At 36.0% G+C, this 24,076-nt stretch overlaps 2 protein-coding genes across 9 annotated transcripts; one reads left to right on the top strand and one right to left on the bottom strand.

Moving 5' to 3' along the window:
* Nucleotides 1-293: 293 nt before the first annotated feature.
* LOC117205057 (broad-complex core protein isoforms 1/2/3/4/5-like) lies at nt 294-22,311 on the top strand. 8 transcript variants are annotated; one of them, XM_033443117.1, is made up of 7 exons: nt 294-806; nt 968-1,162; nt 1,238-1,435; nt 1,524-1,700; nt 1,821-2,034; nt 2,108-2,167; nt 12,597-13,775. In XM_033443117.1, the coding sequence occupies exons 2-7, from the start codon at nt 977-979 to the stop codon at nt 13,130-13,132; spliced, it is 1,371 nt and encodes a 456-aa protein (XP_033299008.1). In that variant the 5' UTR covers nt 294-806; nt 968-976; the 3' UTR covers nt 13,133-13,775. The 8 variants fall into 8 exon arrangements, with proteins under 8 accessions (XP_033299008.1, XP_033299007.1, XP_033299009.1 ...); XM_033443116.1 differs by having other exon boundaries at nt 295-806; nt 1,524-2,034; XM_033443118.1 differs by lacking the exon at nt 12,597-13,775 and adding an exon at nt 10,393-11,296 and having other exon boundaries at nt 296-806; nt 1,524-2,034.
* LOC117205066 (NEDD8) lies at nt 21,382-23,132 on the bottom strand. The gene is made up of 4 exons (XM_033443140.1): nt 22,933-23,132; nt 22,838-22,855; nt 22,360-22,472; nt 21,382-21,847 (listed from the first exon to the last, which is right to left on the bottom strand). The coding sequence occupies exons 1-4, from the start codon at nt 22,948-22,950 to the stop codon at nt 21,763-21,765; spliced, it is 234 nt and encodes a 77-aa protein (XP_033299031.1). The 5' UTR covers nt 22,951-23,132; the 3' UTR covers nt 21,382-21,762.
* Between the last annotated feature and the right edge of the window lie 944 nt (nt 23,133-24,076).

The following is a 24,076-nucleotide window of genomic DNA, read 5'->3' as shown; positions in this document are numbered from 1 at the left end:
TTGTAATTGGACAATTTTTATGATTATATTAACGAATAAACGTTGCATATTTTTAAGGTATATATTTTATTGTTTTCAATGATACATATAATAAATATGAAAAACTAATAGTAACAGTATTTAAATTTTGGTTAAGCTAGAAAATTGCATCTTTATAATCGAAACATCCTAAAAGAATTTTGCTAGATATTGATTAATTTTGAATATTTTTATAATGAAATATAAAGTATACTCGAACGAATAAAAATCGAGATCAATCGTATTCATGAATATCAGTATAAATGAAAATTCACCAATGACAACGCCTTTAAGGTGTTCCACACATGCATCGAATCGTCCCACGCATCGCGCGTGGTTTGTGAAGGAAGTTGAGTTCTTTCCGCGCATCTTACGCGTTTTCCTGAAGGAAAATGGCTACCAGCTGTCATTTAATCGAAAAGTGTAACTTCTAAAGTGACAGAATTCTGTGAAAAATCGTTTAACGTGCATAAGATCGTCTGGCGCGATGCAATTACATAACGTTGAAATCATTTAGTTGAACGACGCCACTTTTCATCTACATGCGGAACCCGTGAAACCTCCTACAGTGCCATGAAATTTTATTCCACTTTACTGTTTACAGTTTTTATTTTTTGCAAAACGTATCAGGACTAACAAGTCAACGCTACTTCCACGCTTTTTAAATAATTTCATCACTTCAGTAGTCATTTTAGGATCGTTACTGACAATTTAATCGTGCTACATATTAAAGACTACAAATTTTTGACCTGACTCATTATTTTTGGAGCTCGTTAATTGCAAATACGGTAAACCATTGTTTAAGACTATTAAATATGGAAATTACAATATGTAATGTAACTTATATTCTATGAATTTTATGCAGATACTAATTTTTGTGATTATACACTTTTGTTAAAGTTGTCAATGTTTTTTTTTACATTTGGACAATACGGCTGTCTTATTTCAGAAAAGCAGCATGGGTTCGAGCCAACAGTTTTCTCTTAGGTGGAATAATTACTTAAAACATATTACTTGTGCTTTTGATACACTGAGAACAGAAGAAGATCTCGTTGATGTAACTTTAAGCTGCGAAGGAAAAAGAATAAGAGCACACAAAATGCTATTATCTGCATGTAGTACATATTTTAGAGATTTATTTAAGGTAGAGTGAAATTAAGAATTTAATAATTTATTACTGTTAACATATATTTTATAAATGATACTTATTCTATTTTAGGAAAATCCATGTCAGCATCCTGTTATAATATTTCGTAATGTAAAATTTGATGATTTGGCTGCATTGGTTGATTTTATGTATCAGGGTGAAGTAAATGTGGTTCAGGAACAATTAGCTAGTTTTTTAACAACTGCTGAACTGCTTGCTGTTCAGGGCCTTACCGATGGTACAGGAAAAGATAATGATAGTTTAGTAGAGGTATGTTTTTCAAAATTGTTAAATATGATTAGATATTTTCTGCTTAAATTAAAATAATACATTTGTATCGCGTTAAACTGTGTTTCAGGATGACATAGAAATTCCTAATGAACCTGAAATTCAACTTCAAAATGCTTCTAGCAAAACATCAGCAGACAAGAGAAATAAGTCACCTTCATCTCCAATGCCTTATCATGCTGTTGACTTACAACCTGATGCTCCACCGAGCAAAAGACGAAAATGTAGAGAAAATGCAAATACAAATGTGGATAAAACTATAAGTAATGCTTTATCTTCAAAAGATTCTGAAAATAAAACTTCCGAAAATCAATCAACGACTGGTTCGGATCCTGTTGAAATAATACCACTAATGCCAAATTTAAAGTTGGAAATGCCTGAATATTTAGTACAAGATGGAAGTAGCTGTAGTTACGAAGAACAAAGTTTGGGAGACAGTTCGCTAAATAAGATTGGTATAGAAGATACATCATCTAATACTCCTGATCATGATCAGAAACCTGATATCACTCAGACATTTTATTCGAGCAATCAGTCTACTTCAGATAGCTTGGATCTCAAACATCAAACAACTGATGTTGGTAAGATTTTTATTATTTTATTTTATCTTTAAAGCATAGAGGGATATGTTGCATAATCTCGTTTGTTAACTAGGGCACTTGCTTTCGAAACCTAGTACTTCTGGAGAAAGATTAACACAAGAAGCAGTGCAGGGTAAGTGTTTCCCTAATCAGTATTTACTTTATCTTACTATGACACACGATATAAGGTTGTGCCATATCTTTTAATTTTTTAAAATAAATGTTAACAATTACCAGAACTGTATTAAGAAGTTATTATCAATAAAATGTACATAACATAATAGAATCTGTAATTCCTAGCACAACAATTTGAATCAAATACGATGATATTTGATATTTATATCGAAGATTTAATTAAGAGAAATGGCACTGCAAACTAACTTTAAGTTTTGTACCCATATATTGCTGATGCTAATGATCCCTAATTAATTTTAAAATGATATTTAATTATCGATAGATAGTGCATTTTATGTTTATAAACGTGAAAAAAACAATTTTCGTTTCACCGAACTATGGTTGTCCTACAATATATGTATCATTAGTATATTATAAAGAACTACTTGAATATGGGTACAAAATTGTTTTTATGCGTATTTTTACATATAACTTCTATTTATTTTAAATTATTCGGAATTTGATGATAAAATTATGCAGACTATATACATAAAAGAAAGGGGATTAATTTTATTATATACTTAATTTGAAAGAAAGTTGCGTGAACTTCTTATGACGTAAAGTGTAAAAATTTAATAGAATGTAGATACAGTTTTCTATTATCGTTACACATAAAAAATTTGTTAACAAAACACTGATAAAGTTAAAGCCATTAATAGTGGTTGCAGCAAAGATTTGTTATCAATTCAAGATGAATAGGTTTCAGACAAAAAATTCCAGTTATTACTTATAGATTCGATTTTATGAAAAAAAAACAAGAAATTAAAAAATTTTATGAAAAAGTTTACTCGCATTAAAAATATTATAATTTATCGAATATCAGATTTTTTAAATCTTACGTTTAAAATAGTTTTTACCTTTTTTGTTTGTAAATTTATTATTTTAATAAAAACATCAGGATCGGGTTAACTAAAACGATCGTGTAGTAAAATATCGATGCAAATATCTTGGAATCATTAAAAAAAAAATGCATTTTCTATTGTGAAAAAATGTTACTTTATTTCCGTTAATCATTTAACTGTACTATAATATAAAATATGCATGGTTTTTGGATGTAAATGTATGGCATAGGCACTCGGGTGTAGGTTGAACTGTAGATATTAGTAAGCATTGCCAAGTGCTGTATGTGTGCCGACAATCATCAACATTCCCTTAATAACTCGTATAAAGCCACTACTGCGTTCCTTCCGAGCACTAACTGTAAGCATATTTCTGTGTATACACTAAAATATCTTTCAACGCTGGTATGAGGTAATTTCTTTGAATCCGCAGAACTGTACGCAGGACACGCACGCACGTGTGTGGTGCAAATACATACATATCTCACACGTTGATTTCACTTGCATGCAAAGTTAATCTTAAATTCATTAATTTCATCGTTGTCTCTATCGTTCATGTAGATATAACGAAAGTATGGATGAAAATTCAGAGAAAGAAAAAACAAAAGATTATTTATTACACGGTTCTGTGTATATTCCAATGCTATGAATTCGACGCATCGATTGAAATTCACATTTGTAAATGAAATACTCATTTCGTTTTCCTTTATCTATGATTTTCGTATGATTTGTGAAATTTAATTGTATTGCTATTTAAGATTAACTTGCAAGCTTGTATATTCATCCCTTTTTTTTTTTATTTCTTTACAACAAAACTTCGTAGCCTTGTAAAAGAACTAATTTGAAGTAAGTAGCAATGGTGGTGGTGCTGGCGATAATGGCATGTAAATGATCCTTTTCTGTATCCGAACATCTTGTTATATACTCATTTCTTCTTTTTATATAATGTACCGTAAATTCGAAAAACTCAATGTGGGTGCGTGGGTATCCGATATTCAGGTCGAATCGATGAGCCTTTGAAACACGATAGGAATGGGAGTATTATGTTTATTTCACTGAACGTTCAATTATTTTGCCAATAAACTTTCATTTCTTATGTAGAAACGTCATAGTCAATCGTTACAGCGCGATTATTTTCAGACATGATATAATTCGAATTGTTCCGCAAAGAATTTTTTAACGCGACCCGATCCGAAATACATTTGACCTGTTCAAAAGTCAATTTCGGCAGGTAGGTAAGCAAAGCTTCTTTGTGTTTATCGTTTGATCGTTAAAACAGGAGCATGAATTATTCGAACAAACGCGAATTTAATGTCTACCGATAGTTATACCTTTGCGTGCGGAAACAGGCCCGGAAACAGGGTTTCTAGAAGAATTTTTGTATTGAAAATTCCGTTCGGAAACTGTAAACCGAAAAAGGAATAGGATCGTGTACACAATTCATGTAACAATATTTCAGGCGTGAAATAATCATGTAAATAACGATATAGACGATACAGGAGGATGTTTGTATGTTATTATTAATGCGCGGAAGGGCGATCGAACTGATGCTCTATATTAGAATTACGAGTGTTGTGTGTGTGTGCGTGGATTACTCTCCTTTGCTCGCGCTGTACGCGCTAAACTTTTTTATAACTGAGCGTGAAGCGATGTTAAATTGTAATCGTGTGCCGACCCATTGCTCTCCAGCAAATTGGCGATAACATACTGAATCGAAGAATTATTTATCAAGACGATGAAGCGTCGGTCGATCGATCTTCAAACTTACAGTCGATTACCCAAGCGCAACACAATCGTTTATCAGAATTTTAATATATTGTTCTGTCTATATAAAAACGACCAGGCAGGCTTCAACTTGATACTTTCAAATCTTTAACGACATTGTCGTTTTACGTTCATGCAAATAAGAAATCTCGGAGCGCAGAGAGTAAACGTACACATGCCCGAACAGGGAGTACGATTTCCGAACGATGATCAGCAGAGGCACGTAACGAAGTTAAAAATGACAAAATAAAATAAAAGATATATTAAAAGATATATACATGTGAACGAACGGCTTTTTTGACGATCAAAGACAAAAAGAGAAAGATGATTCACGAAGGACTTGATTTTCGAATGGGAAGGAGCAGCATTCGCGCGATATACGTACTATATACGTATGTAAAATGTATCAAACGCACGTATGATACGTGATAGTTGCCAGACTGCGTTGCAAACGCAGGGAAAAAGAGGAGGGGAAATAGGGAGGGGTGGTAGCAAGGAGAAAAAGTTAAAAATGTAACGATTTTATTATCGAGGCGGGAAGCAATGAGAGAAATTCGATCGAGGAGTTCGAGAAGAGAAACACGAAACGAGAAGGAAAGACCGGTGATCGACAGATTCGGCTAGCACCTGGCAATGTTACATTTCCATCTAAATACACGCATACACGTACGAAAAATATATCGTTGGTATTGGTATCGCTGATACTCTAGACTGGCTTTCACGGCTACGGGATTGGTTGGTGCTGGGATTGGTCGTTAAAGAAATTTGTTTACTAATGGTTGCCTGCATGTGCACATATACTTAAGAATTGACTAACCGAAGTGTTTGGCCAATGTGTTTTCTTCAGGAGGGATTACGTACGTATCTGGTCAGCCGCATAGCCTCAGCAAAGCAAACGGTCACGGAAAAGTATGTGTACACTGCAAGCAGCGCGGAATGGTCACATCACGTGGAAAACTCAGGCAGACGCGCTTCAAATGTTGGCCCTGCAATGCCTGTTTGTGCCGCTGGCCATGTTTCGTCGATTTTCACAAAATGCGCGCCATCCCGCACATCCCGCCCCCATAGCACCAACTCGCCCCCTCCGACCACCCTGAGTTAATATCGTTACTCGACTAATCACACACCCCTTGTGCTTTTCGACTTTCTCTGTATGTTACATCTACGACAAGGGAAAACGACGTGAATTGATAGTGAGAAACAACAGGGGAATAAACAGAAGAAGAGAAAAAGAGGAGAGAGAGAGAGAGAGAGAGAGAGAAAGCGAGAGAGGGTGAGAGGGAAAGGGAGAGGGAGAAAATGAGCATTAGAACGGGAACAACATTCTTTGTTGGTTTCTTTTCTCTTTTCTTTTTTCCTCTTTGGTCGATACCGAAAATGTTATATTTCGGCCAAGTTGTACGCATGTGTATTTATTAGCAAACGTATGATTTTTTTTTTTTTTTACTCTTTTTCCTTCTGTTTCTGATGCGATCGCGAATAATTTTATTATCCTGCTTTCGTACGTTTACTCTCCACGTTAGTTTTCAACCGGTAATCTCTTTCGTGCCTTGTGATCGTCGGTTTTATTCCGCAAAATTATTGGGTGCGAAGCGCATTTCGCGTGTTCTCGATGTGGACGCGTGGTCGTTCTGCACGCAACCTTCTCGCCGAAACAGCTAGGAAATGCATAATACGTTTAGGTGATAGTGTTGCGTTTTCATTTTTGTTATTTTAATATAATGTACGCGCGCGCGCGTGTACAATTCAATCTATTCAACAATGAGAATACTTTAATCGTTTATTTTCTGGTCTTTCGGCACAGAGGCTACTTCGTGAAGGAAGTAACAATGAACGTTCTCGTTCGAAACCTATCATACTCCGAACACGATCTTGCTTCGTTGCAAGTATTGTCCACCTGTCAACTATTTTTTACAATGTAACAACAATTTAGTGCTTATTTATAATTCATATTAGTCGTAAATTATCAGTTAACTGACCGGTTATTATCCAAACAATGGATATTCCTTCAAACCGTTTGTATTTTATATTTAGTAACTTGATCGCGCTCGATGGCTTGATTGTCTCATATGCTCACACTAGCATAATAGAAGAAACGTTATTTAATTTAATTTTCGCTCTATACCTACATAAGACTGCGACGAGTAAATTCGTTATCGATTTATATGATAATGCTCTACGACTCTTTGTCGATGGTACTTAGATACAAATACTTGGTCACCTTCGTCGGAGTACCAATGTCTATTTCGCCCTTCTTTCTTTTTTTTTTCTTTTTTTTCTTTTACGAGGTACGCATATGTGGTGATATTTTACGCATATATTGTTTTGTCATTTTTACCATCATTTTTATTTGTATCTTGGTACATTTCACGAAACATTCACATTGTAAGTCGAACGTCATTATATTTAACGATTTCGTTACAATAATCACGGTCCAATTATATTCAACTTATAGATATGTGAAAAGTAAGCAGCTTACTCATTACGCGATAAGTCGACTAGTTGGCGAAAATAACTTGTTTAATCATACAGTTACATATACGTGGAATTTCTGTGTCACGCGGTTACTATTATTGAGTCAGGAGTAACCATTTCGTTGGTACAAACTACGAGAGAAAAAGGCGTTTTATAAAAATCCTACGTTCATTATCGTTATCATTGTCGTAACGTTCCGAAGATCTCGTATAATTAAGTTTGTTAATGGCTAAATAGTGTCGAATGAATGCTTTTTGTATTTGTATGTATCTGATGGACTTAATCATAAGGCGAATAACGATATAGCGTGCTTTCTAGTACGAGCACTTATAGACTGACATTCATCGTTGCACACATCGCTCATAGTATGAAGAACTGGTTGATTTAATCTTCCCGCTAGCATAGATTTTTTAGAATCAAATTTGTCGATTTATAAGGTTCACAAAGAGTCAGAATTCGCAAGTATAAAATGCCGTCCAATTAATTTCCTTCAAATACTCGTGTTATGTAAGGCGTTGGGTCGATAAAAAGCGCAACGTGAAACGTTGTAAATGATTCGGTTCGAACGAACAACTTTAGAAGAAAGTTGTGAAACACATGCGAACTTTCTAATAAAAAGAATCGAAGCGATATTGTAATTGAAGACAGCTTATCTTCCTTAAAACCCACGTCACGCGAACGATCCTTGGAAAGGCTAAGTAAACGCGCAAACGAAGATGGAGGAAGGAAAGGAAAATGAAATGAATTTCACATTCCTTGATAAATGGAGTTATTACAATATTAGAAGTATATTATATGTATATCGTGTGGTTGGTAGTTTCGGTGTATTTCAATAGCCTGGGGCCTTGTCGGGCTTGTATCTCCTTTCGGTGGTGTCATATGCTCTCTGTCTCTCTATATGGTCTAATTAGATTTAATCTAATCAGCTTAAGCTTTCAACGCACATCGTGTGAACGACCGTGCCCGAAATCGCGAAGGAAAGTAAACGATCCATCGTCGCGAATACCAAGAAAAAGTTCGTGGATCGTTGAAATTTCAAATGATCTGTGCATTCGCATCCATATCAGTGTCCGTGTTCGTGTTCGTGTTCGCGTTCGCGTTCGCGTTTGCGGTTACAGAGACGATAGGAAAGGAAAGATTTTTCGGTGTTTTCGTAAGAACTAAACCGCGTAACGACCGCGTAAGAAGCAGAGGTGAAAGATACTGAACGGTATCGTGTCTCTTGTCGAGAACGCGATATCTAAGTTTGCATACGGCACATAGTGTGTTCTAGTTAATATAGAGGTGATCTTGTGTGTTTGTGTTTATTTGTAGAACGAGCAGGAGATACCGCAGGGGGCGGGGGTGGTAGCGCCGGTCCTGCAACCGCGGACCTCGTCTCGGACGATGACTACGGTCAGTCCACGGATACAGAATTATTGTTTCGCTGTAGAATTTGTTGGAAAGGTTTCAAGCATCCGATGTCGTTGACACTGCACAAGGACTTGCATACAGGGCAAACCAGGTGCCCGATTTGTCAGCGCATCTTCAGTCGAAGTTACGACATGAAGGCTCATTTGCTGCGCATCCACAAGTGCACGTTCAGTGTCGACGCTAAATTGAACTTTCGAAAGTGATCGCGTAGTACTGCCTCGTGAGGAGACATTTATTTTTTATCGTCCTTATATTTTATCTTCGGATAGAAAGAACCGGCTGAACTATCGATATCGTCGTGATACTGTTGATCGGTGACCATCGCGTGTCTCTGGACCAAACATTAACGTTTCCAACGTGATTGTTTTTAATGTGATTTATTATTTTCTTATATATATACATGTATATATGTATGCATATATATATATATATATATAGTTTTTTTTTCTGACTCAACAGTATCATATCGATTCTAAGCTGTTCTAATCTCCGGAATATACTCTTATGCGTACCTCTTCTATTTATCGTTCGCATTAAATCTTGATATATTTAAACCTTTGAACAGACACGAGAGATTTTGGCAAGAATCGATTGGTTTATTGTCAATCGTTTTCTGTATTCGTGTTAAATAGACTGATGTCAGTAGACTCGAACAAAGTGCCATCAACGACAGATGACGCGAGAAAACGTAAAGTTCCTCAGAGAGAAAACGTATTTAGAAAATAAGCGATTCAAAGAATTAATTAATATTTTTTACTCGTGTCGCTATAAAGTAAGATTCGATCGATCTTAGTTTTTGTTTCCTATACTTTGTTTTATTTCGTAAACGATTATTTACTTGTTCGAAATACGAGAGAAATGCGACTGTTGTTGGTGCGATGCGCTATACCTATTCGTTTAATTTTTACAATTTAATACATCGTATCTATTTATAGCTGAAAGTTTTACGTTATTACAGGATGTTTGTATACGATTTACTAAAACAGTCTCGAAAGATATATTTCATATTTGAATCACTGTTAGAAAGTTGTAATAAAACTTTCCAAAAACTACATCCTTTGTTTCACTCGTTCAAAGATCATAAAGATAATTAACGAAAGGACAACATTGAAATCGATTGTTTAACGTTCGGTTATTCGTATTACCGTAGCTATCGATACAGAAACGTTAACATTTTCAAGCTTCTTGTTGTTCCGGTACTCGAGAAAATCTTCTCTTTTCTCTTTAGCAACAGACGCTTTGTTAAACATGCTTGTGGGAATTTTTCAACTTACAGTGGCTATACAGCAGATATACTTTCGTGAAGCGAGTCACGCTCGAGAAGACGATGGTTATTTGCGATACGTGCCCTAAATCCTCTGCGAACACTCGCTTGCCTGTCTTTTAGCCGTCCGTTACGACGTATCCCCTTCGCGATCTTACTCCCTTGCTCCTATTTCTTTTCTTCCTTTTCGCGAGGCAAAAGTCACGATCGCTATTTTCAAGATATTCGACGCGTCAAAATTCAACCAAGTTACTTCCATGATAGATTGACATTAGGAAAATAATACAGAGCAAGGGCGAGCAATGAACGAAACCGCAGAAAACATTAAAATCCCGTTTTCAAGATTCGAAACATGCAAAACAGTGAAATTTTATCACATAAGTACGAAGCTGTCTGTGTGTATGGGAACAATTTGGATTGTGTGCGCAGAATCTACGCACGATACAACGCCCATTGGGAATCATCATGAGCATCAACACGAGCTTCAGCAGCAGCAGTTGCAACAACAGGAGCAACGACCACAACAACAGCAACAGACCAGACTCGGCTACAAGCGGATCAGACGTAGGCATAAGCCTCTTCATGATCGAAGTGGTCGTTGGGTATGCGACGTCTGCGGTCGTACTTATAATCGTGGTGATTCTTTGGCGCATCATCGTAGTATACATAGGGGTGATACAATTTGTCCGATCTGTCGGGCTGTTTTCGCTCGGAAGTATACGATGCGCTGTCACATGTTAAATGTTCATGGTATTAATGTTAAATAACACGAAACTTCACGCAACTAGAAATACTTATGACGTTTACAACAGTTGAATAACAAACTGTAAGAATTGTAAGGCTGGTTTTATATTATCATAGGTTGTGAATTTCACGTTTAATTTAGTACTTTTAATTCCACGCGAGGAAATACCGAAATCGATCCACTACTGTTTCGATATCAATCATTTGCATTCGCTTCTTCTCTTTCGGCTCTTACTTTCAATTCGCTTTCATATTTTATTCGTGTACACATATCACGATAGTCGGCAACGACCAAGCGTAAAACTGTGTTATCACGTATGTGCATGGAATATCCATTACTCCGTAAACAGTAATACGTATCCTGCACAGTATGGCTTACGCCATGATCGCTGAATTTGTACATATCGTGTACATAATAATTATATAATCTACATATAAATTATGGAAACCCTCTGGGTATAATTTTATTATTTTATCGTTGAACAATTTTTCATGAACGCCCGATTGATTTTTTATACTTGTTATCTTTGTTCGAAACATACCAGAGATACCTTGATTAATCGATACTAGAGATAGAGAGAGGGAAACAGTAAATCGACACGTTGCCTTTCATGCTCCTGAGTTCGATTCTTTCCCAAATATACAAATCATCTCTTTGGAGGTACGGAACGTAAGACGGTAGATTTCTCTGTTTCTTACTAAGGAATTCTTGTTACAGTTATAAATGTTGAACAAATTATTATGTAAAGATAAGTCATTGCATCGTAGCTTGTAAATATTATAGAAGAATGTGTTTGGCGCAAAGAATTACCATACACCGTTATCGCTTTTTGTTTTGTACGTACATGCGTGGTCTGAAAAATAAAAGTGTCGTATAAGATGTATCGTTTTTTGTTTTTTTTTTTCTTTTGCTCTTTCATTTTTTTTTTTCTTTTCCTTTCTTTCCGTTGACAAGCGCTTGCGTTAACCGCGTCCACGAAAATGTAACCAATGACGACTCGTGATTATCGCCCGATATTCACAACATTATCATGAACCTAGTCTCACAAATAGACGTATGTTCATCAAAAGGAATACATGATTGTCGGTTCACTGCACACAGCAGGCGTTTAACGAAAATTCACAGAAAATCTAATTTCTTGTGTATCGTATATAAGGTAAATGTGTGATCACCGTAATTACAAGATGCTTGTTTTGTGATTTTCAATTGCATTTCTAACTGCAACTGATCGATATACCTTGAAATAGGATTTCTGATATTCTTCTGCATGAATATTGAACATTTTTTGTACGTATATACATTGTTTGGTTGTCGTTCAAACGTTGTATTCACAATTCACAGTAGCATGATTGCTCCAAAAGTTTAAAGTTGCGTGTTTACCACCTCGTGGTTGCTCTTTCTTGTACAACTCATCGTGTGTGCTGCCTTTTCTTATCGTTCGTCTCCTCGAGCCGTTGATGCATAGATCGAGTGAATTGCAAGTAGGATAACAGAAAAGTAATTATAATTGAATAAGATAAAAGAAAAAGAGAGAGAGAGAGAGAGAGTGAGAAAGGAGGAGGTAGGGAGGGAGAAAGAGAGAAGGAAAATGGAAAAAAAAAGAATAAAGGAAGGAAGGAAGCAAGGAAGAAAGGAAGGAAAGAAGGGAAGGTACAGGAAATGAACGAATTAGAGAAAACAGCGAAAAATCGCGTGCGATCGATATTTTCTAATGCTTATCGATGAGAATAGTATTGGTTGTGTAGAAGATCGTTCGCGCTTTAGCGACGATACGCAAAAAGATGAGAGAGCACGAGATTAAAGACCGATAGACGTAATAATCGTGAGTGTCAGATTGCTCGCACAACATGGGCGTACGTACTACCATGAACGTTTATATCTGATTTAGATTCTCGTACGGTGGTCATCGAACAGCCGTCGCATTCGTGCAAACTCTGCGGTAAAACATTTTGGAATCGGGACTCGATGTACAAACACATGAACATGCACAAAGGAACGACTCAATGTCCGGTATGTCATAAAGTGCTGAGCCGCACGACGCACATGAAGCGACATTTAAAAAATCGGCACGGTTGGCTGGGCGTCGGGACGACCGCCGCCGCCGCTGCAACTGCAGTCGCAAACGCCGCAGCAGCCGCCGCCGCAGCAGCCGCAGCCGCTGTTGGGTCTGCAACCCCAACTGGAACCGGAACCGCGTCCACCAACACCGTTCCCGGTGTTCCCATAGTCTCCACTGTTAGCGGCGCTTCAACGGCGACCGATGTTACGACCACCCTGCCAACGCCCATTTCCGTCTCCTCCACCGCGATTGCCCATCAAAACGTCGGAAGCCCTACCGCTGGCCTCGAATCTAATGCTACTTATACTACTATACGCATTAGAGAAAGCAGCGTCGAAAGAATCACATCTAGTCCTATTCCTTAGTGTGAACATATCCTGCCGAATCCACTCACCCGTCGACGGAAAAGAGGATAAACGCGCGCGCGATTCTTCCACTCTTTCTGTCCCCTTCTCCTTTGAACCTATATCTCACCTATTGTCATTGCCATGTTTTTTCTTGACTCGTACACGTATAAACTATTCGAGTCGATATAGCACGCGTCAACTCTCCTACGAACATATGCTTTCGATTATAAATATTTTCTCTTTAGATTCTAACACGTAGGTATATTTATTTATATTTGCTTATACGATCCGATTTGTCGATCGAATCGTTCAAAATGATTTGCGATCGAAAGATCGGAATATTTTTGCGTGAAAGTTATTCCTGCTAAACGAGTAATCAACGTATCGTAGCCACGAGCTAAGCATACCAAAAAGCTATTACGTTTTTACCTATAGCAGATTAGCATTCCGGTGTTGTTTGATTCATCGAGAAACGGGACATCACGAGCGCCCTATTTTTCAAATTTAACACGGAAATTCGCTAGAAATGTATATATCATGAAATGTCACTCTAGTCGTCGACGGGAAGCCTATGTTAAAGACACCTGTCTTACACTTTACGTTATACCCTAGTCATTTGTACACATGCGTGTGTGTACGTCCATTTATGTACATCCATATATGCATATGAAAACGGAGGAGGAGGAGGAGGAGGAGAAGGTGGAGAGGGGAGGAGTAGAAGGCGAAGACGGAGGAAAAGAAAACGATGAAGATGAAGAAGAAGAAGAAGAAGAAGAAGAAAGAGAAGATATCGCGTGCGTAATGACGAGGAAACCCTGTATTAACGTTTTTTATAACCAAAGACATGCAGTAGAACAGAAAGAAAAAGGCAAATTATTTTATCTAGTCAAATGAGTTCGGTACTTAATAGCGTGTAAGGAGGAATGTGCATCTTTCTTTGTACGATCGGCCGTGAATATGCAAATTTCGCAGAGTCCTGAACGATAGATCGACTATGAGACTGAACGGAAACGTTCGATCGTTTTCGAAGCTTCGATGTCTTTTCAATTAAGTTTTTCCGCCTCGACGAAAGTTTCAGGATCGGCCGTTAGAAGCTTCTATCTTTATTTTCAATCATCTCGATCGATCTTGATGGTTTTCTTGTTCGCGTATGATCGTAAACCTTCTTCGAGGCAAGGAACGATTCGTACTCACGATGTTGCAGCGTGTAAAATGTATTCGATCGTTGATTGGAAGTACAATTGTGTACTAGAGAAACGTGCCATTTTCGTTGCTCTTTCTTTTTCAAGTGGAGCGAACAAAAGCTTTATTTGTATTTAGCGACCAAGCTGTTCTTCATTGACAGTAATTGGCATTATGTTGCTCATTTATTTGTCTGGGAGAATCCGTATGTTACTCCCGGACCAAAATTTCGCCATAATATATACGTTTATGATATTAAACATACTCATTACGCCGTACTATTTTAATTATAAGCACAGAGGCTTGCCGAATTCATATACGTGCACATATTCGCCTATCTACGAAATATAGATAGAACTTTGTTTTCGTTTATACGTTTATGACGATATGAATATAAGAGTTTAATATCTTTACTTTATGTTATTTTTTGTTAATTTTATTATATTATGCTTATTGTTTGCTTGTTTCTTTTTCTTTTTAGTTTTAATTCGGTTTCGTTTTTCTATGTTAGAGTTTTATTTTAATCCGAGGAATCGTAATATCGAAAGAAGCTTGGCTTCTATCACGCGAGTTAATTCGATTCGAGTCGTTTACTTCTGTACGATCATAAAGAGGCTATTATTCGATTATATATACAGACAACATGCGATATGATCTCTTGTTCGCTGTATGCCAAAGTTCTTCAACACGTTGTAAATCGAGCATAGCGTTAAATCTATATTTTGCGGAACTTGATTGTGACGTGACTAAGTACAAATCGAAGCTAGTTGACAAATGTTAAAAAGGGAACAATTTAGCGCAATTGTCGTAAATTAATCACAACGTTGACTACGCCGCTGATTTTCGATGCTTGTACGATTCTGTTCTATTTAATTTCTATACGAAGATATTTACAAGGATATACTATCTCTGTCAACAGAAATACAAACATCACAGTGGTAGTCAACGGGTGGGTCAACAGTTTAGTAACGTTCTTTTATTATGCGAAGAAGCAAATTTTCTTTGTGCAAATTAATGATGCTTAAGTTATAATTTGCGATCGCATGCGTTCTATAGTTCTATATATACATATATATATATATAGAGAGAGAGAGTATATAATATATATGTATCTCGTGCTTATTATATTTTACTTCGCACAATTTGCACGTATACGTTTTATTGTGTAATTTCGAATCGTCTTTTTTCAAAATTGACGATATTTTATTAGAGGAACGAGTCAACGTTTGATGAGATATATTCCTTTCTATGTTACTTTTATCCCCCCCCCCCCATCTCCGTGTTTTATTTATACTAATTTACTTTACAAATTAAAGAAAAGAAGCAGGAAATATATTGAAATGTACATGCGTTTACTTATACTTGTGTATGGATAGACGTCTACGTTCAATTTAAAGGAAACGAATGTGCACATTCCTCGGAAACCACAATACAAATAAGTACAAGATTGCCAATTATTACTTTAGAAAAATTGATATTTCCTTCTTTAGTTATTTATAAAAATAAGAAGTATCTATATATATATATATATATATAAAAATATATATAAATATACAAATACAAATATATAAATATAAATATATTAAAAAATATATATACAAATATTATAATATATCATTACACGATCTTATGTTTGGCTTATGCAAGTTAACAATGTAAGTAAAAAAGAAAAAAAAAAGAAAAAGAAAAAAAGAAATATGTGTGAATAAAGTTTCAAAATGTGAATGCTGCAGAGTTCTTTTTTCAAACATAATCGAAGGTTTCAAATTTCGATGTTGTTACGTTCTTACTAAACTTGTTACTTTAATACGAATCGATCTAGATGAGTAAGTATATAACGAGTTGTTACACTTTATACAATGCGTGTTGCACAAACGATAGATACAAGCTTCGCATTTTTTTATTACTCGAACTTGAACACGTACGATATTGTACAATAAAATTTTGCGATAGAACTAATGTTTGCAAAACATAAAACGCTCGACGAGTCAGCATTATCAAGATCACCTATTGTGTTAACTAACGAGAGCTGAAGGTGACAGAATACTTTGCGTATGTTCAGCGATGTCTATTTATAACGTAGTCTATGTAGGTATCAAGTACTGATATTCGTAAATGAACACGGAAAACTATCTAATTAACATCGATTAATGATTCTGTTCTGAACACGGTATAATTGAATTATTACTTTTGGCGGTTGTCACTGTACCATGTTAAATTGTGCTTTAACGTTTTCACGCTTCTCACAGTTACTACGTTTCTTTTTTTCGTTTCTCAATTTTGACACACCAATAGGACTTTATTGATATACTGCATATAATATTAGTGGCAATACGTTGATACATAAAGATCGCGGAATCACATCGTGTCGCATCGATGTAAGTTATTATTAGATAGAATGAAATGAAAAATATTTCTGGAACGAAGTAATGATTCGAAAGGGATCCTTGGTTGATATTGCAACTCGCAGAGCCGCACAAACCGGATAAAGCGATCGGTTTTCGTATTTACTGTGCGTATCGTGTTGTCGTATCGACGCGACGATGACGCGGCCACGACCGATACGTACGAGTCGGCTCTGAGAACAAACGCGAATCAACGGAGGATTCGATATATGGTGATTTATCATTTCCGATTGGAAAGGCGGTACATCCAGCACAGGTAGAACAATGATCTAGTCTGTGTTACGTGTTACTGTCCCCTCAATTTGTTTATGAAATGTAATTGCCTAGAAAGCAATGAGGAATCGGCGGGTCACGTGGCTGTTAATGTGTTGCAGGGGGGGTGGGACGCAATCGGAAGCATGTTGGCGATACAACTGGTCAAGTGGTGATGCAGGGTCCAGGGCGTTTTTCGTGCAGACTCTGCGGAAGCGTTTACAAGCACCTTGCTTCGCTGACCCAGCACCTTGAAGTGCATCGCAACCAGACTACCTGCATCCTATGTCACACCACTCTCAGTCGTAGAACCGACCTGCGACGTCACATGCGTCTGAAACATAACATGCAATGGCAAAAAACGATCCAGAAGCAGCGCAGCTCGAAAAACGAATTGGACTCGTAAATTTTTTCGAACGCGTCGAGAAATGTTGCTTCTCGCTCCGCCCTGGTCCCCCTATTTTTTTCTTCTTGTCTGTTCGCGTCAAGTAGAAACATCTTCCGATCTTTTCCCTCGGCAATTTCTCCCTTTTCTGTTTCTTTTCTTTTGTCTTTAGCTTCAGCCGCCATTTCTCCTTTTCTTTGTCCGTTAGTTGTCGTTCATCGTCGATGTGTCAACGCTTTTCTCTTTACTCCGAGAAGTAACCCGCTTTTACTGAACCATCCTTTAAAATAATCCGATGTTTCGCCATGTATTTTGTCGTTCGTACACATTGAGGTGAACCATTTGGTTAGCGTGTTCTCCCTATGTACAGTATTAGAATCGGACAGGGGCAAGAATTGTAGAATCTTACGTTGCTTGCATAGTTCTTGGAATATTTTAACGTTCGCGTAACGTTTTATGATATTAACCGTTGCCGTTAATTTTCGCGCGAAGCAGAAAGTTTGAGGACAGTAACATGGGACTTAATTAATTTGTATCTATCATTTTCTAATCCCGATCTCATTCTGTCGAAACCTCTGGTACAGTATCTAAAAGCTGGACTTTTTTTTTTACTGCAGAAAGCTAGGAGTACACGTTTCCTTCTTCGGGAAATAAATATCCACGGATTTCTTAATTCTCTGATTTTCGCAAGCTGATACATAATACTTACCCCTTTGCTATACTGGTAACATGCGTTTTCGACTTTCAGAGATGCGAACAGTCACATGGCGCGTATGCTTTTATATTACTTTCGTTTCTCATCGTTATGCTTTTAGTGTAAAGCGATAAGAAATCGAAAGATTTAATTGCAATGTGTAACGTTATTAACGCGTCTCCGCTCTATAAAAATTCTAGTCAATACTGTACAGTACTTTAAGCCATTGTTAATACGTTTCTTTCTCTTATCGTATCTTCGCTTACGATACAAACTTTTAAGTCGACAATGTTTCATACGGATCTCTGTTACGCGCCCGATTATTAACACGTTAGCGTTAAAAACCCTCGATAACTATTGTGTTCGCAATGAAACACTGCGAAATCGATGATAATACAGTTTTTTCGATAAGCGATAATTATCGACAGTGTGCAGACGAACTTGCAGTTGTGTACATTAGTCGACAGGCGATAGAACGTATGAAATACAAGATATCCATATCATCAATAGAAGAATTACGATATTTCGATACGAGTAACAGGATGGTCGAGTCAAATGCGTTGCATTAGCGTGCAAGTAATGGCGTTCTTCGAGACTTTTAGATGCGTATTATTACAACTAAATGTTGCGACTCGGTAGAAGCTATACTTGTGAGCAGCCGACCGTTTTCCACTCATAATGTACTCGATTCAAATGAAACATGCGGTACTCGTCGTAAAAATCGTTTTAAATAACAACCTCGATATTGATATTACACTGACTCTGTTTACACGTCTGTTATTCGCGTGCTCGAGTTTTCTTTTTCGATAAGGATGAACTTAGCTACTTTGAAGGATCGCATAGACAGTGCCTTACACACAATTATCTAGTTTTACATTTTACATATTAACTTTCCAGATGTTTACCACAGTTGAACGCGTATAAGAGAATATAAGAGAACTGAAAGTTTTATTCTTTTCGTCTGTGGCTTCGTGTAAACATTGTCTCTGTATAAAATTGAACGAAACGATTCGTTCACCGATAATCCATATGACGAGAATGTAATTTTCGATCGTTTGATACGGTTCGGATTGTGTCTCTTAACTCGTTCGTTCTTATTCGTATATTATTTTCTTTCGCGATTTATGAGGTCGAGAAGTGTCGCGTTACCATTCAAAAGTTCCAACTTTACCGCTTAAGTGTCGTGCGTGTCGCTTTTTTATAAATTAATTTTATCGATAATGCTAATTAACTTAAGTTATTCGATTATTCTACGCTATAAGCCTTACGGAAATTCTACTTAATCCCCGTGAGTAGATCATATCTAATGAAATTCTTAGAAATAAATAAAATTAAATAAGGGGTAATTACTCGATAATATTTTAGAACGATATGTTCAAGCTTGAATATAGTGAAACTATTGTACGTTAGATTTGTAATGCGACACAGTAAATCTTAATTAAAAAATAATGAACGTAAAGCGTCATTTCGATTACGTGCATCTGAATGGGAATTATAAGATGTGCTTCTTACTTTATCCTCGAATTGATTGATTCGCGAGATACAGGCATTCCGTTTCAACTATCGATACAAAATTATACGTAAAGAGAGATCGATTTGTCCGATGAAAGACATTGTTTATGCACGATGAAGCACTTAATCGTAGAGTTACGCGTAGTTCTAAACATAGATGTTCGCTGTTGAGAATCGCACCAAGTTTCAAGGTAAAGTCGAAGTTTTCGAGATATCTCGTAAACGATCGATCTGAATTTATGCCATTAACTAAATATTAAGTAAAACATGTACTTGATTGCAATGCGTTTTTCTTTTAGATATTAAGTAAGATGTTAGAGCGACAGCGTGAATTTATACGATGTATATCGCACGATAGTTGACGTGTTAATGATAGTTTACTAAATTGGTTTCACAACCAACAATTGTCTTATCGTCACATCGATTAAATTATATTTAAGCAGCTGTCGTATTTTAAAGCACACACGCAAAAAAGAACTAAATGCATTTATCAGAACGACGTGTTTGCATTAACGAATTTCATTTAACAGGTCATGGGTAGCTTTCGCGAAAGGAACGATATACATAATAGATATCATGTTTGAGTGGAAACTTTATTTCATAAACCCATGGTTAACCATATATCGCGAACGCGGAACGCACCACGTACCTAGACGGACAAATGCAAACTGTCTATAGATAACATGGTCAAGTAATAATTGCGCCGGTAGTAGCAAGCTTTTCATTTCGATTTAAAAACGTGTTACGTATATGTATTAATTGTGAGCTTGTGAGTTAAAAGTGACATAACAGTATGCTTTAAAATGTTATTACAGCAATGTAAATAAATCAATTTACAATGGAAGTTCCAGTGTTGATATCTTTCGGGAAAGTGATATGCATATATCAAATAGAAATTACGATCGAGGCAAAAATTTACGAACAGACATAGGTTCGATGCATTTCTCTTACGTACTGGATACAATATTAAGTCTTAGATGCGTTCTAATAACATTCAACTCGATTTATGGTATTTATTTATAAGCAATTAAAGATATAAATGTGAACATAACCAATTATCTTCTTTTAAATGTATTCTTAATTACGGTTCTGTACTGCTTGTGGTGTGTGAACATACTCTTTCCTCTTGCCTTTTCTTTTCTTTTCCTACTTTTTTTTTTCTTTTTTTTTTTTTAATATAGTAGGAAAGTGAATATTTTACAGTTTCACAGACAATACGCATTGCGGTAAAAACCGACCAGTATACCGCGAAACATATATGTTCCTGGGATTCTTGGAAATATCTCCGACAACCGGACAACTAAAAATTCTTGATCAAATTTTGAGAATTTTTACATTTAATACTTGGTTAAGAATCTCAGGTTATCCTTGTGATATCCATTATTTTACTCTATATACTAGTTTATATAATAATAAGTAGACTTGTGAGATTTGAAGTATCATTCGTTACGCGTATAGAAAACAAGTTCGTTAAAATCATTTATGTTAGTATTTAACAATCGCCGAAGTACTTCTGAAAGAATTAAAATTCGTCTCGAAATATTTATTGCGATATAATGTTATTGCAGCGTTAGTTATAGGAAGATATAAATTTATAGAGGCACACACAAGGATACCGGAATGGAGTTTGCATTCGCCAGGGTGGTTCTGTAATAAATGCGGTGTAACATTTACGACGCAGCCCGCTCTTCTACGGCATATTACATCGAGACACGAGGAGTCGCAGAGTTCTACCGCGTACTGCAACATTTGCCAACGATTTTTCAAAACAAAGTGGAGTCTGGCAACTCATAACAGCAAATATCATAGAAACTAATATTGAAATGATACAAGCTCGAATTTTCGAACGAAATTTATTCAAATTCGGATCGGGTCTCGCCTCAATGGAGACTTTACAAACTTAGGAAAATTAGATTCATACTACAAATATTGTACGCGGATATTTTTCATAATAGATATAATTGAAAGATGATTACAATATTGGTTATGCAAATATTAGGTTTCTATAACTGAATTACTTTTATTAATATTTATTTCAATTCTAAATGTAACCGTTCAATCAAAGAGAGATACAAAGACGATTACAAGTCCTTGTAAACACAGCGCAGCGAATGTAACATTGGAAAGCATCCTATTATATTTGTGGCTGATCTTATATAATCTGTAATATTCACACACACACACTCGCACATACATTCCAGAACAAGGAATGTTGTAATTATAAACCCCCTCTTAATGCGAGTACCAAATGCAGTACTGATCCACCTTGAACTTTATAATCTTGCGCCGTTTTTTCATCATTCCTAAAAGACAACAAAAATTTTTATATTCACGATACATTCACAGTCGTTAAATAATGAAAAACGTACACATACACACACACATACACACAGCTATGAGTATTAATTAATACAGTTCTGATATTAATGTAAATATAAGATATATTTGACAAGGGAAAATAAGAAGAAATGATGTTAAAATATCATAATTGATGGAACAGGAACCAGAAAACCAGGACAACTATACGACTCAGATTCAGTAAGGACTGTAGAAAGTCACTTTCCAGAGTATGTTCCATCAACACCGAAGAAGATGAATGCTACAAGAAGATGTAAAGTTTGCGCATCTAAGGGAATGCGGAAGGAATCTCGTTACTATTGCGCTTATTGTAATGTAGGGCTATGTGTTACACCATGCTTTAAGCAGTTTCATACTAAAAGCAATATCGAATGAAACATTAAAACATAATTTTCTCTTTAGCAAATTATCTTGTACAGTTGTGTATATTATTTCTATATTCAATTATGATACCTACATTTGCTTTCCAGAAAATATCAATCGCTGTTGTTGAGGCGGTATCCCTTCCTTTTCTTCCACTCTCTCCTTGATCCTTTCTACTTTATCTGTAGGTTCTATATCTATTTCAATCTATGAGAATAATGATATCTGTGATTGCTCTTAAACTTAAATATGCATCTATTAATCATACATATTAACGATGTATTTGTGAAACTTAATAGTAAACAACAATATGTGGAAGTAATAGTAAATAACAATGGAGGAAGAATATATCCATTATTGGAAACAAACTCTAATTTGTGATAATACATTATTATTAATTACATCAAGTGTCAAATTTTCTATTTTTAACTGACAACATGATTTTATTAGAATGATGATTTTACTGCTATAACTGTTCTTTTTTCTAAGTGTATATAAAGATAAACGTTATGTTACATATTAAATCGCCAAATTGTATTTAAAATACATAAGATTATTTTGCAGTTACTTGCCTCCTTTCCGGTAAGAGTCTGAAACAAGGTTAGAATATATTTTCAGAACTTGTTATAAATGTCGTAGGTCCACCTCCGCCGGTCAATGTTCTTACCTTCACTTTGATCAACATTGTTTATGTTTTAAAAGACAATTTAATAAATAATCACTCTATGGTTACAAATTAAAAGCTATTGACATAAAGATGCACGAATGCGGTTTTCTGAACTTTGAATAAAATGTTCTATCTTCACCATATCTAGTGAGAAGTCTCTATAGCTCCATCTAACGGTAATTCGGGAACGTATATATTGATAGCAGAAATGAGCAGGGAGATTGCCGATGAGCATGGAAGAAATACAGCCAAAAGTCCGTTCCACGAATTACCGCCTCTAGCGATCAAATAATCGAACTATACCCTTCTTTGCTTTGAAGGGTGAAACGAGCATATATAAGGGGCGGGGGAATGCGGGTTCGTATCGGGCCATACGGAATTGGTTAAAAGCAGTTACTTAATGGCGATTCGAAAATAAGCACCAAAACGCTGCGCCATACCACATGCACGTGTAAGTTTTCGATCGTTATTTTTGTATCGAGTTGTTGTAACTCCATTAATCCTGCGACGAAATCAAATCACCGTAAAATGATTTAACTACACAAATTATTATACAGAAAATTACGAACTCGTTGTAAAACTGTACGATTATTGTAAACATACAAATTGAATTGAATAAAACAATTTTATTTTGCAAATGAACAGAGCGTTTAATTATTTAAATCCTTCCAACTTTCAACATTCACAGTCTTCAAGTTCTTTCCAATTGCGATAAAGAATTTTTTTTTATTTGGTAGACTATTTACAATCAATCCTCGTTGAGAATTTTAAGTAATTCCATTTGACGTGGTACTTAAATTTGTTAAGTTTAGCCCTGAGTTGCTTCGATTTATCTATGATGTGTGATAAAGAATGACTAAGAAGTTCGAAAAAAATTAGTAAGATCGTTGCTATTGGTTACTATTGATTGCTGCTAGCTGCTCATGGTATCTCGATCATCGTTTCTGTAATCGATACAAAGAAAGAACAATTTATTTGCAATATGTAATTCACCTTTCAAACAATTTTTATGTCCTTCGATCTTTACTCTTCACTAATCGCCGCGCCGTTACAAATTTTGTTTCCCGTGTATAGTTCGGCCATTGTCCGCTAGAGGCTGATTTGTCGAGATGCATTTTTTGGTTAACTTTTTTAACATTGTAAA

This window comes from Bombus bifarius, unplaced genomic scaffold (genome assembly GCF_011952205.1).
Source record: "Bombus bifarius isolate JDL3187 unplaced genomic scaffold, Bbif_JDL3187 scf7180000007986, whole genome shotgun sequence".
Classification (NCBI taxonomy): Eukaryota; Metazoa; Arthropoda; class Insecta; order Hymenoptera; family Apidae; genus Bombus; species Bombus bifarius.
This window is presented reverse-complemented; position numbering and strand designations above follow the sequence as displayed.